Source organism: Somniosus microcephalus, chromosome 34 (genome assembly GCF_052327205.1).
Source record: "Somniosus microcephalus isolate GS21.2 chromosome 34, FLI_Smic_1.0, whole genome shotgun sequence".
In the NCBI taxonomy this organism is placed as follows: domain Eukaryota; kingdom Metazoa; phylum Chordata; class Chondrichthyes; order Squaliformes; family Somniosidae; genus Somniosus; species Somniosus microcephalus.
Window position 1 is genome coordinate 4401764 of NC_141020.1, and position 19575 is coordinate 4421338.

General features: G+C 44.9%; 2 protein-coding genes across 2 annotated transcripts in view; both read right to left on the reverse strand.

Moving 5' to 3' along the window:
- Positions 1–928: 928 nt before the first annotated feature.
- LOC147096660 (uncharacterized) overlaps positions 929–19575 on the reverse strand; it is a 35635-nt gene continuing 16988 nt past the window's right edge. The window contains exon 2 of the mRNA XM_085973213.1: positions 929–3658. Coding sequence (XP_085829339.1) covers positions 2104–3519 — 1416 coding nt within the window. The 5' untranslated portion in view covers positions 3520–3658 and the 3' untranslated portion in view covers positions 929–2103. The remainder of the gene's footprint in view (positions 3659–19575) is intronic.
- Positions 7552–12910, reverse strand: LOC147096661 (uncharacterized). Its single transcript, XM_085973211.1, has one exon. The coding sequence runs from the start codon at positions 9939–9941 to the stop codon at positions 7914–7916; it is 2028 nt and encodes a 675-aa protein (XP_085829337.1). The 5' UTR covers positions 9942–12910; the 3' UTR covers positions 7552–7913.

Genomic DNA, 19575 nt, shown 5'->3' on the forward strand with positions numbered 1-19575 from the left:
ATCGGGAACATCCTTCCTGCATCTAGTCTGTCCAATCCTGTCAGAATTTTATAAGTTTCAATGAGATCCCCTCTCATTCTTCTAAACTCCAGCAAGTATAAGCCCAATCGACCCAATCTCTCCTCATACGTCATTCCTGCCATCCCAGGTATCAGTCTGGTGAATCTTCGCTGCACTCCCTCCATGGCAAGAACATCCTTCCTCAGATAAGGCGACCAAAACTGCACACAATACTCAAGGTGTGGTCTCACCAAGGCCCTGTACAACTGCAGCAAGACATCCTTGTTCCCGTACTCGAACCCTCTCACTACGAAGGCCAACATACCATTTGCCTTCTTAACCGCCTGCTGCACCTGCATGCTTACCTTCAGCGACTGGTGCACAAGGACACCCAGGTCTCGTTGCACTTCCCCTTCTCCCAATCTATTGCCGTTCAGATAATAATCTGCCTTCCTGTTTTTGCTACCAAAGTGGATAACCTCGCATTTATCCACATTATACTGCAGCTGCCATGCTTCTGCCCAATCACCCAACCTGTCCAAATCATACTGGAGTTTCTCGGCATCCTCCTCACAGCACACACACGCCCACCCAGCTTTGTGTCATCTGCAAACTTGGAGATATTACATCTAGTTCCCTCGTCTCGATCATTTATATATATTGTGAATAGCTGGGATCCTAGGACCGATCCCTGCAGTGCCCCACACAAAACTAAACACCACAATACAATAACTACAATACTTAGACCAAACAAAAACACAGTGAGTCGTCTATATTCATCAAATAGTAATTTTAGCCTCTGCCACCGTCTGGTACAGGTATTCTTAGCCTAATTATTCAAATCGTAAATTTAGCCTCTGTCACCGCCTGGTACAGGTATTCTTAAACTCTAATTATTCAACTTATACGACCCTTATCTTGCACTCCCCGAGTACAAGTTGCTCAAGCTCTAGAGTCCCCGACTCTCTCTTTTTACTTTCTTTCAAGTATTCTTTTTCTCTTTCTCTAAAATCACTACTTATCTACTTTTTAGTCCAATCGGAGCCTGAGCGGACCAAGTGAAATACGAGGCCGGCGCGTTACCCGACTTGGATACTTATTTCCTAAGTTTACACAGTATTCGCCAGATTGACCCAGATCTCGTCGGGACACCACGCAAGAATTAGCGAGTGGCAAAACTTTTATCGGACTTACGGATCAGAGGAAAACCGAGGTGGTAAATTTAAACATACTCACTCCGGGGGCCCATTTCCTCCTCTCACGTCCAAAACTAGTTCGGCTCTTAATTTCGCGAATTCTCGGTGATCGTCCGTTGAGATCCCACTTCTGACACCAAATGTTGAAACGGATTCTTTTGGTCCTCAATCTGGTTCAGTACAAACACTGAGTCGAATACTGGTTGAGTTCAACAGTTTTTATTCCGTCATCCCGGGAGACTTACTCTGATACAGCACAGTCCTGACTCCAGAAGAGTCCGACAGGTTAAGCCAGAGCAAGCAATCTTTCATACAGTGTGCCACATTATTATACTTGCATTTGAGAAGACATTAACACATCGTACAGTCTGCACCAATCCCGAGCTGTACACGTATACATTTAATTTGATTTCCTGGCCTGGCAGTATGAAACAAAGAAGTCACATTTCACTGAATGGTTTATAGTTAAGTAAATATGTTGGTAATGGTTTCACGATCACCTAATCATTATGGTAATGCGTTTGCAATCATGGTAATGTGTTTTCTGATCGCCTATTGTCTGTATAACCTCTGCACTCCGCCCTACACTGTTTCCACCAGCAAGGTGTGACATCGTGGGTGCCAGCCATATTAGCAGCCACAGATCAGTTTAGCTTCTTTTATTTTACTTCCTGCTGCCTTCACAGTTTCTTGAGTTAACATGATCATTTCTTACAATATGCAAGTGACTCAGCGATGTCGACATTTCACCACCATTTTATGCTGACAGGATCCTCCATTTTAGATTGACAGGGTCCTCGGCTATGCGAAGCGAGTTGTTACCATTTTTTGCATTCTATATCCTCATTCCCCCCTTTTATCATTCCATGATAACCATCTAAGGTACCCAGTGATTCTGGGCTTCATCCTACTGGTCCATCTCTATCTTATTGAGTCTATTATACTCCTCCTCCATTAATTCCTTCTCAAATTTTATTTCTTCTTCTGATGGTTTCCTTTGTACCAATTGACTTGGAATTACAGTTGCTCCTAATCTATTGCAGCAACACTTAATCAGCGTGAAAACTAGAAAAATGCACATAATTACGGCAAGTACCACCACTAGCCCATGTAGCAGAGTTTGTCCCATTGATCCTAGCCATCCTCCAATGATCCAATCAAACCAGTCATCCCCTGGCTTAGGTTTCTTATACTGACTTACTGCATCCCGGATATGTTTGACAATGTTGGTTATGTTTTCCGAGCTATCAGGGATATAAGTACAGCACTCACTTCCTATCAAGGCACAGGTTCCTCCTTGTGCTGCAAGGAGGTAATCTAAGGCCATTCGATTCTGGAGGGTTACTGTTCTAATGGCTATCATTTCGGCACTCATGTCTGCTATAGCTTCCTCAGTGTCATTGGCAACTATCTCTAGTAGCCTTGCCAGATTCCTTGTTTCATCCATCAAGCTCATTATTCCATAGGGAGGGTTTATTACGCTGAAAAATCGATTAAAAGCTCCTAGCTCTCTTTTGGTCACGTGTTTCTTAAATTCGTGGTGTTCCCCAATCTTATTCAAGTGGTGAATAAAAGGTACTGCATAACCTAAGTAACACGAACCCGTCCAATCCCGGGGTAACCATGGATAGGCTTGGTGACCACATATAAAATAGGTCCCATTATATGCGATTAAATTGTCGTCTAATGCCTCACGAATCCTCCATCCCCATCTGATTTCCATTCCTTCCCATGGTCCCCCACTTGTCCTATTGGGGGTTCCGGTATGATCTAATTGGAAGAAACCTTGGCCACAGCCTCTGGTGCGAATACATTTTGTTACATTAATATTTTGGAAACATTTACTGCGTCCTACTTCTGTACCTCTGGGCACACTCTTCGTTAAACATATTGGCCCCTTCGGCCTACCAACTCCTGAAGTATTAGTAAGGACTAAGGCTGGAGGCTGGCTGTTCCGATTATAATTAGGCTGGTACCACCCCTGGAAAGTGGTTAGGTCGTAACCTGCTGACTTCCATTTGTCCCTGTCACCCTCCTGGTTGTATGAATCTTTATAAACGCCGCTGGCGTTCTGGCGCATGACCCACTCCGCCATCTCTGTGGCATTGAACGGGATGGGTCTCAAGGGAATCCCTCTTTTACTATGGATAGGAATGTGACTGCAAACCCAACAGCTTGTTAAGTTATAGCTTTTGGCGTATTCATATGACATGTGCAGAAAGGTGTTGGTAAGTAATTCACGTTTCTTCCGTGATTTGTCCGTATCGCCTTGAGTCAGGCACAATAGTCCAAAAAGTCCAATAACAACGAGCAGCAACTTCATGGTTTCAGTCTTCAGTGGGCGCTCCGCCTGTGGTGGTGTTTTCTTCTTTGTAGCACTCGGCTCCGACCCGCCTGGGATGCTGTTTTCTCCCGGCTCCGAAACTTGATGCTAAGCAGATGGTCCCCTTGCGGTTGTTAATCTGTGAAATAAAAGGCTTACACACAATCAAAATTAAAACTTAAAATATTAAAACTTAAAATTAAAAATTAAAATCGTATAATAAGTATAATAAGAGTAGGATTTCAGCAGGCCAGAACAATCCAAACACAACACCAGACCTCGTAAAAGCTGCAGTCACCTCTATCAAGGCCGAGCACGAGTTCTGTAGTCTCCTATCAATGGCTGATCAATCAAAATAAAATTAATGATTGTTCGTAAAATCTACTATATACTGTACTGATTTACTACTGATTATCTCTAAAATCTACTATATACTGTATTGATTTACTACTGATTATCTCCCCCCCTTTTGATTGGTTTCTCCAATCAATTTACAGTGGTGGAAATGCACCCATGCGCTTCTTCCCTCAACCTTAGCTGCAGTCGGGGTTGTTAGTAAGACCTGATATGGACCTTCCCACCTTGGATCTAGACTTTTACGAGTCCAGTTCTTAACCATCACATACGAACCTGGTTCAATTTTTAGAGAACCAGATAAGTCAGGAAGTTCACCATATGCAGCACGGACCTGTGAATGCAGCCCGCGCAAAACCTTAGTAAGAGCCAAGACATAGGTCGTCATTTCTTCAGTCATATGGTGAAAATGCACCGTTGTAGGAGCATTTTGGTTCCAGGGAGTCTTGAGTGGTCTACCATAGATAATCTCAGCAGGTGTAAGTCGTGCTTTACCCGCTGGTGTGGTGCGGATCTGAAAGAGAGCCACAGGAAGCAATTTCAACCAAGTGGAGCCGGTTTCGGCTACCAGTTTAGCAAGTTTGTTCTTCAGAGTCTGATTGGTTCTTTCGACAAGTCCTGCAGCCTGTGGTCGATAAGCACAATGCAATTGCTGATGAATGTTCAACTGGGTACAAAGTTCCTTGTTCACTTCGGCAGTGAAGTGAGGACCGTTGTCAGAACTTAACCGAGTTGGAATACCATACCGAGGTATGATCTCTCTCAGCAATACCTTAACAACAGTAGAGGCTTTATTGTCTGTGGTTGGATATGCCTCGATCCATTTACTAAATACATCTACAATGACAAGTACGTATTTGTAACACTGACATCTTTCCAACTCAATGTAGTCCATTTGCAGGGTCTCAAAGGGACCCTCAGGTAAAGGGGTTTTTCCCCATTCGCAAGGCACTCCCTTTCCAGGGTTGTGTTGTTGACAAATCAGGCATCGATCGCTAATGTTCTGTGCTATTGCTTGAAGCCTTGGATGCCACCAAGTACTTAGAAGCAAATCACCCACTGCCCTGGCACCACAATGAGTTGCAAAGTGTACACATTCAATAACCCATAAAGCTAGCTCATCAGACATGCAAGTCTGTTCCGCGGGAGTAGTCCAGAGTTTTGATAAAGGGTTATATACACATCCCAATTCTCTCCACAAATGCTTATCACTATCAGGAGTGTCCTCCTGCAACTTAATCACCTCTTGGATGGTTGGCATTAGTTTTTCCGAGGTAGACTGATTCTTTTTGGAATTTTTAGTCTGCCTCATCATTCGGGGCACAATCATTTGGTGACTCCTAGAAGCATTTTTGGCCGCCTCATCAGCGCGGCGGTTTCCTATATCTACCGGGTTTTGGCCAGTGGTATGGGCAGAGCATTTAATCACAGCTATCTGTTTGGGGAGTAAAAGGGCTTGCAAGAGATCTGAGACTAACTGGCGGTGAGAGATCGGGCTGCCCGAAGAGGTCAGAAAACCTCTATTTTTCCACAATTGTCCAAAGTCGTGAACTACTCCAAAGGCATATCTAGAGTCTGTATGTACATTGATTTTTAATCCTTCTCCCAAAGTACAAGCTCGTATGAGTGCAAACAGTTCGGCTTGCTGGGCAGAAAAAGGGGATTCAAAGGCTGCTGATTCTAAGGTGACACCTTCCTGATTTACAATTGCATAACCAGAAATTCGTTTTCCCATCTCATCAACTGAAGAACTGCCGTCCGTATACATGGTAATATCGGGATCTGCAATAAGAGTGTCAGACAGATCAGGTCGGACTGAGGTATCATCCTTAATGAGGTTTAAGCAATCATGGCTTGGTTCATCACTCTCGGAGGGCGGATATGCAAGGAAACTGGCAGGGTTGATAATGCTACAGTGTTTAAATGCTAGCCGAGGATTGTTCAGTAAGTATATTTCATACTTATTTTGCCTGGCGGTAGTCAGGTGTTGGGTCTGCAATTGCCCCAATAACGCAGTGACTGAGTGAGAGCTATACACAGTAATGTCCTGCTGAAGTGTCATATTAGCAGCTGACTGTAGACTGTTGTAGACGGCTGTAAGGATCTGGGTGCAATAGGGATGTCCTAAGGCTACTGGATCCAGTTTTGATGAATAATAAGCTACCGGTCGATGCTTATCTCCATGCTTCTGAGTCAGAACTGCTGTTGAGCAATCGTTCATTACTGTGCAATATAACTGGAATGGCCTATCATACAGGGGTCGTCCCAGGGCTGGTGCTTGGACCAGATCCTGTTTTAATTCCTCAAATGCCTGCTGTGCCTCTAGTTCCAGCTCAAACTCTCCCTCTTTAGCCGTGTAGGGAGTCAGATGTTTGGTTAATACTGCAATATTAGGTATCCACTGTCGACAATAATTAACCATTCCCAGCCACTGCCTGACTTGTTTGGCCGTTTTAGGGGTTGGCGTCTCGCATATTGGCTGTATTCTGCTAGTTTCCAAACTGGTTTTCGGCTGATAACATAACTCCAAGAAATTTAACTGTCTTCTGAGCCACCAATACTTTCGCTGGAGATACCACATATCCTAATTCTGAGAGATAGTTCAACAACTGAATAGTGTCCTCTCTGTTACTTAGCTCATCAGGGCTAGCAATGAGAAGGTCATCCACGTACTGGATCAGATTGGAGCCACAATTTAATGTCAGTGTCTGTAATTGCTGTTGAAGGCACCGCGAAAACAGGGTAGGTGAATTCACAAAGCCCTGGGGTAATCGAGTCCACGTATACTGCTGACCGTTGTAAGTGAAGGCAAAAAGGTATTGGCTAGTAGTGGCCAATGGCAGGGAGAAAAAGGCGTGCTGGAGATCGACTACCGCAAAAACTGTAGCATCAGCAGGTATCGAGGCCAAGATGTGTGCTGGATTAGGTACTAGCGCATGAAGTGGCTGAACAATCGCATTTATTGCTCGTAAATCCTGCACTAGGCAGAACTGATCAGGCTTACCAGGCTTCGGAACAGCCAGGATGGGTGTATTACAACTGGATTGGCAAGTTACCAAAATCCCCTGCTCCAACAATCCCTTAATGAGTCTGTCTATACTCGGAAGAGCTTGGTGTTTCAAAGGGTATTGTCGTACCGTCGGCAAGGTCACATTTTCCTTCACTGGGATCTCAATGGGTTGTATGCCGGTTAGACCTACATGCGTTGGGTCTTCTGCCCATACCTGTGGATTCACATACTCCAGTATGTCTTTCCCTACATGACGGTGCACCACAGTCAGGCTAGGCTCAGGGTTTTGGTAAAATTGGACCATCAGACCTCCGGGTAACTGTTGCGGTTGGTGACATTCAGGGTTTGCCTGATCTATCGCTCGTTTTACCATGGGCCCCAAATCTTTGACATGGAAAGGCTGGTTAACTTCCCGCGTGATATGAGGGGCCACTGTTGAAGACTGCTTCCACAAGTGTAAGGGAACCTGCACAAACTCTGCTTTTCCCTCAGGTCCAGTTACTACAGCCTTGAGGTAGATTGTCCATTCGGTACCTTCCTGATCTTTAAAATACTCCTCAAGGGCCCTATCCTTTCCACTTCGATCATATGCCAGTGTCACATGATAGGAGGATGCATTGAGGTCGAGCGACCACCATTGAGGTGTCGTCGAAACATAACTTTGCCTTTTATTTGCCCAATGTCCTATTGCTATTCCTTCATCACCACAATCAAGTTTGAGTTGGAATGCACATAGTAAGTCTCTGGCCATCAAATTGCAGTCCAAGCCGGTAGTTATTACAAATTGGTGGGTTGCAGATTGATTTTTGTAGGTCACCTGAACTGGTTCTGACATAGCATACTTGGTCATTTGACCTTGGAAGCCTGATAATTCCTGGGTCTTGTTGGATCGGGGAAGTTTAAGGTCCGATTGGACAGAGGACATGGCGGCTCCAGTGTCTACTAAAAAGGGATACCATTGATCCTGGATTTGCAACATTAATAAGGGTTCTCGGTCCGAATGTAAACTGCTGACCACTAGATTAGCTAGTCAATTCTGTGGGAATGGATTGTTCTGGGAGAAATTGGTATATCCTCCCCTGCCTCCTCTAGGTCCTCCTTTGTTTCCTCTCCATCTTCCCATGCCTCTCCTAGGTGTGTCTCGATAGGCTAAGGATTGGCAGTCTCTGACCCAGTGGCCATCCTCTCCACAGTTATAACACTGCCCTTGTCTTGGACCTTGGTATCCCCGTCCTTGTCCTCTACCCCTTCCTCTACCTCCGTAATTCTGTTGTGGAGGGGCGTAGGGTTGGCCGTATGCAGTAGCATCGGGGCCGTTTGGATGAGTGTAATATCCATAATTCTGAGAGTCTACCCATCCAGGGGTACAGTATTGAGGTTCCATCTGATACCCTGTCCTGTCTATCGTGTGTGGTTGAATTGGGACTTCCTTCACGACATATTCTGTTTTTATTGTCTTCTGGGGTTGGTTCTCCAAACCTTTACTCTCTTTCCAATAATATTTTATGGCTCTAGTAATTTGAGCTGGGCTATTTTCTGCCCAGTTCATATTATTGGTTTTAATTGCGGTTGCTACCGCAGCCGGAAGGCAGTTCATCAGAATGGCGCAGAATTGGGGTGAATTGGCTCCTCCTTGATAATTGGTGTCCCCCGACTGTCCCTGATAAACCTCACAGAATCTCTCCAAAAATTCCTCAGGTCCCTCATCTTTCTTTGGCTTAGTATCTAGGATGTTGGATATGTTAATAGGCTTCTGAAGTGTTTGACTAGCAGCCGTAAACATGGCTGTTATTCTATCATTGTCATTCCCCATGGTCACATTTAGGGCTGCCAGATTAGCATGTCGCAAGTGAGTTAAGAATCGAGTATGTTCCGAGGGGGTCAGTACTTGTTGGATTAAAGCCCATAAATCTCGGGATTCAGCGTTGTACACTTGAATGGTGGTTCGTAAAAAGTCCACAAACTTTTGAGGCGCTTTGTGGCGATCTGGCGCATTAGTTAGGATAGACATTAATTCATTAGGCTTCCATGGGAAGAATACATCTATGGTGGGGTTAGCTGCGGCATTAGCCTGATCTGGGTTTGGCATCTTTCTCACTGGAAGGTTCCTGGGTGGGTTACCGGAATGATTTTTTGATTCTGACTCATGATCCTCAGGAGGTGATAAATCATCCTCCGAATCGGTAAAGTCACTACATGACTCAGTGTCGCTTTCCTGAGTGGATTTATGTTGAACTAACTGTCTGACTCTTTTCTTATTTTCCCGTTTCTCTTCTTCCTTCTTTTTCTTTTTCTTATCACTCCGGGTAGGAGTATAATTTGGCACAGGGTTTGTCTGTCCTGCCGTTTGTAACCGGGTCCGACTACTTATGGGATCAGTAACGCCTGTGGCACTATCGGGTAAGGTGGTTGGGGGTATTCCTGGAGTGAATGGGGGACTGGTTGCGGAGAGGGTTGCTGGAGGGGTAGTATTAGGCATCGCTAGTGAGGCCGATGTTGGAAGGGAGGGGTAAATATTGATGTACTGGGGTGGCTGAGGAGGTGGCGCATTAGGAGTTCTGTACATCCAATTGTCTAAGTCCTCATCTGTTCCGTCTCCCTCTTTCAACCTAAGGCCAACCATTGAACTACGTAGTTCATTTTTATCCTTTTTATCTGGCGCCTTTTCAGATTTTGACCTTTTCTCATGTGCACATTCTTTCTTAAGTATTTCAATGGGTTTAGGATTTCCTCCTTCGGTTAACTTTATTCCTAATTTAACAGCATTTTCTTGCCAGCTGGCTAATAGGGAACTGTCTTTAATTTCTTGGCAGTACTGTCGCCAGAGTCCAATTAGTTTTTTAGCCTTGCTTCCCATGTTCTTTTTCCAAATCATTTCTTGAGCTTGTTTAACCGTTTCTAAACTTTTGGGACCCCCTAGTGGCCATTGTTCGCTGCCTAATTTTTTATTTAAACCCCCTGAGAGTAGTCTCAATTGTTGGGCTTTATCCGGATATTTGTCACATAATGTTTGTAGGGCACTGCCCTCGTCACTTGTTGTGTCTAGGTAATTACCCATGGTTCTCTTACACTAAGGGCTCCCTTTCAGGATTCGAGTTACGTTTTTAAAAGTGTCTCGTATATTTCACGGATACTGGCACACAAAACTAAACACCACAATACAATAACTACAATACTTAGACCAAACAAAAACACAGTGAGCCGTCTATATTCATCAAATAGTAATTTTAGCCTCTGTCACCGTCTGGTACAGGTATTCTTAGCCTAATTATTCAAATCGTAAATTTAGCCTCTGTCACCGCCTGGTACAGGTATTCTTAAACTCTAATTATTCAACTTATACGACCCTTATCTTGCACTCCCCGAGTACAAGTTGCTCAAGCTCTAGAGTCCCCGACTCTCTCTTTTTACTTTCTTTCAAGTATTCTTTTTCTCTTTCTCTAAAATCACTACTTATCTACTTTTTAGTCCAATCGGAGCCTGAGCGGACCAAGTGAAATACGAGGCCGGCGCGTTACCCGACTTGGATACTTATTTCCTAAGTTTACACAGTATTCGCCAGATTGACCCAGATCTCGTCGGGACACCACGCAAGAATTAGCGAGTGGCAAAACTTTTATCGGACTTACGGATCAGAGGAAAACCGAGGTGGTAAATTTAAACATACTCACTCCGGGGGCCCATTTCCTCCTCTCACGTCCAAAACTAGTTCGGCTCTTAATTTCGCGAATTCTCGGTGATCGTCCGTTGAGATACCACTTCTGACACCAAATGTTGAAACGGATTCTTTTGGTCCTCAATCTGGTTCAGTACAAACACTGAGTCGAATACTGGTTGAGTTCAACAGTTTTTATTCCGTCATCCCGGGAGACTTACTCTGATACAGCACAGTCCTGACTCCAGAAGAGTCCGACAGGTTAAGCCAGAGCAAGCAATCTTTCATACAGTGTGCCACATTATTATACTTGCATTTGAGAAGACATTAACACATCGTACAGTCTGCACCAATCCCGAGCTGTACACGTATACATTTAATTTGATTTCCTGGCCTGGCAGTATGAAACAAAGAAGTCACATTTCACTGAATGGTTTATAGTTAAGTAAATATGTTGGTAATGGTTTCACGATCACTTAATCATTATGGTAATGCGTTTGGAATCATGGTAATGTGTTTTCTGATCGCCTATTGCCTGTATAACCTCTGCACTCTGCCCTACACTATTTCCACCAGCAAGGTGTGACATCGTGGGTGCCAGCCATATTAGCAGCCACAGATCAGTTTAGCTTCTTTTATTTTACTTCCTGCTGCCTTCACAGTTTCTTGAGTTAACATGATCATTTCTTACAATATGCAAGTGACTCAGCGATGTCGACATTTCACCACCATTTTATGCTGACAGGATCCTCCATTTTAGATTGACAGGGTCCTCGGCTATGCGAAGCGAGTTGTTACCATTTTTTTGCATTCTATATCCTCACCTTACCCCCAATCCCATGTGCCTTAACTTTACACACTAATCTCTTATGCGGGACCTTATCGTAAGCCTTCTGAAAGTCCAAATACACCACATCCACTGGTTCTCCCTTATCTATTCTACCAGTTACATCCTCAAAAAATTCCAGTAGATTAGTCAAGCACGATTTACCTTTTATAAATCCATGTTGACTTTGTCCAATCCTGTCACTGTTTTCCGAGTGCTCTGCTATTACATCTTTTATCAGCCATGATCTCATTGAATGGTGGAGCAGGCTCGAGGAGCCGAATGGACGACTCCTGCTCCTATTTCTTATGTTCTTAATGTGCTGGTGCCGCGGAGGCTGTGTGGTGGAGTTGCGGGTGGGGGTATTTCCGGCAAAGAGCTGTTACTGGGGGAAGATATCAACATACGAAAATGACGGGCAGGGAAAGACCAGCTGGTCCATTGCGCCTTCGCTACACTCATGATGGTCGGAGCATCGCGGCTAAACGCCTCCTCGCCCCACAGACTGTGTAATCTTCCGGGGAAGGCAAAAAGAGAAAAACTCGGGGCTGATAAGGGAAAATGAAAAGGGGAATAGGGGGAACTTTCCTGTACGCCTGGTCTAGTCTGGTCTGGGAGCGTTTGATAGAAACACTGGATGATCAAGATAGGAAAGTGTTCTGTTCCCCAGTGATATCAGCCCGCACCTTTATTCATAAGCACAAAGATTCATTCAGTGCCAGTGAGGGTGACGAGAGATGAAAGCTATTGACCCAGGTGTACAGCTTTAACAGTGCCCTTCGGGTCTTTGGCACCAGCTAGTTCCACTAACACAACCTCACCTTTTACAAACATACAAGTTCACCAAACCTAAATTGAAGTTATTCTGGCAAGTAACAAAACGCAAATGAATTGCTCATCCCTTGTACTAGACATCAATCTATTAAATAAAACGCACATTTGCTTCACTTATTTGGATGCTTTCCTGTTTTTAATTCCCTCCAGTTTCCTCCCTGTTGGAGTTTCTTACCCCAAGGGAAGGATTTTGCTAAGCCTTTGTCTTTGAGGAGTTTCATTCAAGAGTCCTGGAACTCGATCCCGAACAGCACTGTGGGAGCACCTTCACCACACGGACTGCAGCGGTTCAAGAGGAATCCCACCACCACCTTCTCAAGGGGCAACTAAGGTCAGAAATGGGGATGTTCGCTGATGACTGCACAGTGTTCAGCGCCATTCACAACTCCTCAGATAATGAAGCAACCCATGCCCACATGCAACAAGACCTGGACAATGTTCAGGCTTGGGCTGATAAGTGGCAGGTAACATTCACGCCACACAAGTGCCAGGCAATGACAATAGAGTCATAGAGTTATACAGCACAGAAAGAGGCACTTCGGCCCATCGTGTCTGCGCCGGCCATCAAGCCCTGTCTATTCTAATCCCATTTTCCAGCACTTGGTTCGTAGCCTTGCATGCTATGGCGTTTCAAGTGCTCATCTAAATGCTTCTTGAATGTTGTGAGGGTTCCTGCCTCCACCACCCTTTCAGGCAGTGAGTTCCAGATTCCAACCACCCTCTGGGTGAAAAGGTTTTTCCCCAAATCCCCTCTAACCCTCCTGCCCCTTACCTTGAAACTATGCCCCCTGGTTATTGACCCCTCTACTAAGGGGAAAAGTTCCTTTCTATCTACCCTATCTATGCCCCTCATAATTTTGTACACCTCAATCAGGTCCCCCCTCAGCCTTCTCTGCTCTAAGGAAAACAACCCCAGCCTGTTCAGTCTCTCTTCATAGCTGAAGCGCTCCAGCCCAGGTAACATCCTGGTGAATCTCCTCTGCACCCTCTCCAATGCAATCACATCCTTCCTATAGTGTGGCGACCAGAACTGCACACAGTATTCCAGCTGTGGCCTAGCTAGCGTTTTGTACAGCTCCATCATAACCTCCCTGCTCTTATATTCTATGCCTCGGCTAATGAAGGCAAGTATCCCATATGCCTTTTTAACCACCTTATCCACCTGTCCTGCTGCCATCAGGGATCTATGTACATGCACACCAAGGTCCCTCTGATCCTCTGTCCTTCCTAGGGTCCTACCATTCATTATGTATTCCCTTGCCTTGTTAGTCCGCCCAAAATGCATCACCTCACACTTTTCAGGGTTAAATTCCATTTGCCACTGTTCTGCCCGTCTGACCAACCCGACTATATCATCCTGTAGCCTGAGGCTTCCCCCCTCGCTATTTACCACTCCACCAATATTCGTGTCATCTGCGAACTTACTGATCATACCTCCTACATTCATATCTAAATCATTAATGTACACTACAAACAGCAAAGGACCCAGCACCGATCCCTGCGGTACACCACTGGACACAGGCTTCCAGTCACAAAAACAACCTTCGACCATCACCCTCTGCCTCCTGCCACTAAGCCAATTTTGGATCCAATGTGCCAAATTGCCCTGGATCCCATGGGCTCTCACCTTCTTGACCAGTCTCCCATGCGGGACTTTGTCAAAAGCCTTACTGAAGTCCATGTAGACTACATCAACTGCACTACCCTTGTTGAAACGGATTTTTTTGGTCCTCAATCTGGTTCAGTACAAACACTGAGTCGAATACTGGTTTAGTTCAACAGTTGTTTTATTCTGTTGTCCCGGGAGACTTACTCTGATACAGCACCGTTCTGACTCCAGCAGAGTCTCGACAGGTTCCACCAGAGCAAGCAATCTTTCATACAGTGGGTCACATTATTATACTTTACTTTTGAAAAGACATTAACACATCGTACATTCTACACCAATCCCGAGCGAGGCACGTACACAGTTTAAAGTGATGTCCTGGCCTGGCAGTTTGAAATAAAGAAGTCACAGTTCACTGAATGGTTTATAATATAGAAAATATGCAGGTAATGGTTTCACGATCACCTAATCATTATGGTAATGCATGGTAATGTGTTTTCGGATCGCCTACTGTCAGTATACCCTTTGCACTCCACCCTACATTGTTCCACCAGCAAGGTGTGACATCGTGGGTGCCAGCCATATTAGCATTTTACTTCTTGCTGCCTTCAGTTTCTTGAATTAACATGATCATCTCTCACAATATGCCAGTGACTCAGCGATGTCGACATTGCACCACCATTTTAGGCTAACAGGGTCCTCCATTTTAGGTTGGCAGGGTCCTTGGCCATGCGGAGCGAGTTGTTACCTTATTTTTGCATTCTATATTCTCATTCCCCCCTTTTATCATTCCATGATAACCATCTAAGATACCCAGTGATTCTGGGCTTCATCCTACTGGTCCATCTCTACTTTATTGAGTCTATTATACTCCTCCTCCATTAATTCCTTCTCGACTTGCTCCTTTAACATCTCACTCGCTTCACCCTCTATATTTAGTAATTCAATTTCTTCTTCTGATGATTTCCTTTTTTAATAGTCCATTACAGAAGTCCCATTTAGTCACGTTCCAGGATCCGAAAGCTTTAAGATTCTTGTCTTTGCACTGGAGAATATCTCTTCGGCACATTTCTTCAGTCGATTGAACGCCCCGCCCGCGAGCAGGATAACGCTCAGAAGCAGTAATAAAGTCCTCATCTTGATTCTTGGTGATCAATCAATGCTACTTATTAACTATTAATCTGGAAAACAAAGTGCTTACACAAGATCAAAAGTTAAAAACTTAAAACTAAAATTTTAAAAATTAAAAATTAAAATCGTATAATAAGTATAATAAAAGTAGGATTTCGGCAGGCCAAAACAATCCAAACACAACACCAGACCTCGTAAAGCTGCAGTCACCTTTATCAAGGCCGAGCATGAGTTCTGTAGTCTCCTATCAATGGCTGATCAATTAAAATAAAATTAATGATTGTTCGTAAAATCTACTATATACTGTACTGAAATCTACTGATTATCTCCCCCCCCTTTTGATTGGTTTCTCCAATCAATTTACAGTGGTGGAATGCACCCATACGCTTCTTCCCTCGACCTTAGCTGCAGTCGGGGTTGTTAGTAAGACCTGATATGGACCTTCCCACCTTGAATCTAGACTTTTACGAGTCCAGTTCTTAACCATCACATAGCAAAGTGTACACATTCAATAACCCATAGAGCTAACTCATCAGACATGCAAGTCTGTTCCGCGGGAGTAGTCCAGAGTTTTGATAAAGGGTTATATACACATCCCGATTCTCTCCATAAATGCTTATCACTATCAGGAGCGTCCTCCTGCAACTTAATCACCTCTTGGATGGTTGGCATTAGTTTTTCCGAGGTAGACTGATTCTTGTTGGAATTTTTAGTCTGCCTCATAATTCGGGGCACAATCATTTGGTGACTCCTAGAAGCAATTTTGGCCGCCTCATCAGCGCGGCGGTTTCCTATATCTACCGGGTTTTGGCCAGTGGTATGGGCAGAGCATTTAATCACAGCTATCTGTTTGGGGAGTAAAAGGGCTTGCAGGAGGTCTGAAACTAACTGACGGTGTGAGATCGGACTGCCCGAGGAGGTTAGAAATCCTCTATTTTTCCACAATTGTCCAAAGTCGTGAACTACTCCAAAGGCATATCTAGAGTCTGTATATACATTGATTCGTAATCCTTCTCCCAAAGTACAAGCTCGTATGAGTGCAAACAGTTCGGCTTGCTGGGCAGAAAAAGGGGATTCAAAGGCTGCTGATTCTAAGGTGACACCTTCCTGATTTACAATTGCATAACCAGAAATTCGTTTTCCCATGTCATCAATTGAAGAACTGCCATCCGTATACATGGTAATACCGGGATCCGTAATAGGAGTGTCAAACAAATCAGGTCGGACTGAGGTATCATCCTTAATGAGGTGTAAGCAATCATGGCTTGGTTCATCACTCTCGGAAGGCAGGTTTGCAATGAAACTGGCAGGGTTGATAGTGCTACAGTGTTTAAATGTAAGCCTAGGATTGTTCAGTAAGTATATTTCATACTTATTTTGCCTGGCGGTAGTCAGGTGTTGGGTCTGCAATTGCCCCAGTAACGCAGTGACTGAGTGACAGCTATACACAGTAATATCCTGCTGAAGTGTCATGTTAGCGGCTGACTGTAGACTGTTGTAGACGGCTGTAAGGATCTGGGTGCAATAGGGATGTCCTAAAGCTACCGGATCCATTTTTGATGAATAATAAGCTACCGGTCGATGCTTATCTCCATGCTTCTGGGTCAGGACTGCTGTTGAGCAATCGTTCATTACTGTGCAGTATAACTGGAATGGTCTATCGTACAGGGGTCGTCCCAGGGCTGGTGCTTGGACCAGATCCTGTTTTAATTCCTCAAATGCCTGCTGCGCCTCTAGTTCCAGCTCAAACTCTCCCTCTTTAGCCGTGTAGGGAGTCAGATGTTTGGTTAATACTGCAATATTAGGTATCCACTGTCGACAATAATTAACCATTCCCAGCCACTGTCTGACTTGTTTGGCCGTTTTAGGGGCTGGTGTCTCGCATATTGGCTGTATTCTACTGGTTTCCAGACTGCGGTTCTCTGCTGATAACATAACTCCAAGAAATTTAACTGTCTTCTTAGCCACTAGTACTTTAGCTGGAGATACCACATATCCCAATTCTGAGAGATAGTTCAACAACTGAATAGTGTCCTCTCTGTTACTTAGCTCATCAGGGCTAGCAATGAGAAGGTCATCCACATACTGGATCAGATTAGAGCCACGATTTAATGTCAGTGTCTGTAATTGCTGTTGAAGGCACCGCGAAAACAGGGTGGGTGAATTCACAAAGCCCTGGGGTAATCGAGTCCACGTATACTGCTGGCCATTGTACGTGAAGGCAAAAAGGTATTGGCTAGTAGCGGCCAGTGGCAGGGAGAAAAAGGCATGCTGGAGGTCGACTACCGCAAAAACTTTAGCATCAGCAGGTATCGAGGCCAAGATGTGTGCTGGATTAGGTACCAGTGCATGAAGTGGCTGAACAATTGCATTTATTGTTCGTAAATCCTGCACTAGGCGATACTGGTCAGGCTTACCAGTTTTCGGAACAGCTAGGATGGGTGTATTACAACTGGATTGGCATGTTACCAAAATCCCCTGCTCCAACAATCCCTTAATGAGTCTGTCTATACTCGGAATAGCTTGCTGCTTCTAAGGGTATTGTCGTACCGTTGGCAAGGTCACATTTTCCTTCACTGGGATCTCGATGGGTTGTATGCCGGTTAGACCTACATGCGTTGGGTCTTCGGCCCATACCTGGGGATTCACATACTCCAGTATATCTTTCCCTACATGACGATGCACCACTGTCAGGCTAGGCTCAGGGTTTTGGTAAAATTGGACCATCAGACCTCCGGGTAACTGTTGCGGCTGGTGGCATTCAGGGTTTGCCTGATCGATTGCTCGTTTTACCATGGGCCCCAAATCTTTGGCGTGGAAAGACTGGTTAACTTCCCGCGTGATATGAGGGGCCACTGTCGAAGGCTGCTTCCACAAGTGTAAGGGGACCTGCACAAACTCTGCTTTTCCCTCCGGTCCAGTTACTACAGCCTTGAGGTAGATTGTCCATTCCGTACCTTCCTGATTTTTAAAATACTCCTCAAGGGTCCTATCCTTTCCACTTCGATCATATGCCAGTGTCACATGATAGGAGGATGCATTGAGGTCGAGTGACCACCATTGAGGTGTAGTCGAAACATAACATTGCCTTTTATTTGCCCAATGTCCTATTGCTATTCCTTCATCACCACAATCAAGTTTGAGTTGGAATGCACATAGTAAGTCTCTGGCCATTAAATTGCAGTCCAAGCCGGTAGTTATTACAAATTGGTGGGTTGCAGATTGATTTTTGTAGGTCACCTGAACTGGTTCTGACATAGCATACTTGGTCCTTTGACCTTGGAAGCCTGATAATTCCTGGGTCTTGTTGGATCGGGGAAGTTTAAGGTCCGATTGGACAGAGGACATGGCGGCTCCAGTGTCTACTAAAAAGGGGTACCATTGATCCTGGATTTGCAACATTAATAAGGGTTCTTTGGCCGACTGTGAACTGCTGGTCACTAGATTAGCTAGTCAATTCTGTGGGAATGGATTATTCTGGGAGAAATTGGTATATCCTCCCCTGCCTCTAGGTCCTCCTCCGTTTCTTCTCCATCCTCCCCTGCCTCTCCTAGGTGGGTCTCCAGAGGCTAAGGATGGGCAGTCTCTGACCCAATGTCCATCCTTTCCACAGTTATAACACTGCCCTTGTCTTTGACCTTGGTATCCCCGTCCTTGTCCTCTACCTCCGTAATTCTGTTGTGGAGTGGCGTAGGGTTGGCCGTATGCAGTAGCATTGAAGCCGTTTGGATGAGGGTAATATCCATAATTCTGAGAGTCTACCCCTCCAGGGTTACAGTATTGAGGTTCCATCTGATACCCTGTCTTGTCTATCGTGTGTGGTTGAATTGGGACTTCCTTCACGACATATTCTGTTTTTACTGTCTTCTGGGGTTGGTTCCCCGAACCTTTACTCTCTTTCCAATGATACTTTACGGCTCTAGCCATTTGAGTTGGAGTATTTTCTGCCCAGTTCATATTATTGGTTTTAACGGCTGTCGCCACAGCAGCCGGGAGACAGTTCATCAGAATTGGGGTGAATTGGGGTGAATTGGCTCCTGCTTGGTAATTGGTGTCCCCTGACTGTCCCTGATAAACCTCACAGAATCTTTCCAAAAATTCCTCAGGTCCCTCATCTTTCTTTGGCTTAGTATCTAGGACATTAGATATATTGATAGGTTTTTGGAGTGTAGCATTGAGTGCTGCAAACATGCGTCGCTCCCTATCAGCTGTGAGGGCGTGGGCGGCCTCTAAAGCGGCATGATTAGGGTGAGTCAGGCGTTCCAAAAATCTAGTGTGTTCGGAAGGAGTTAAAACTTGTTGAATCAAAGCCCATAGATCTCGGGAGTCTGCATTGTACACCTGTATCGTGGTTCGAAGAAAGTCCACAAACCTAGCCGGCGCCTTTTTCCTGTCTGGCATACCGGTTAGGATAGCCATTATCTCATTAGGTTTCCAAGGGAAAAATACATCTATGGTGGGGTTGGCTGCGGCAGCCGCTGCATTCGGGTTTGGCATTGTTCTTACCGGCAGATTTCTGGGCGTTCGTTTTGGTTTAGTAAGGCTAATTTCGGGTTCTGAGTCAGAACTGTTTAAGGGTGAAAGGTTGTCTTCAGAATCAGTAAGGTCACTACATGAGTCAGTGTCATCTGCTTTTGCTG

Coding starts and splice junctions, on each gene's coding strand:
- LOC147096661 (XM_085973211.1), bottom strand. CDS start 9,941: ATGGGTAATTACCTAGACACAACAAGTGACGAGGGCAGTGCCCTACAA.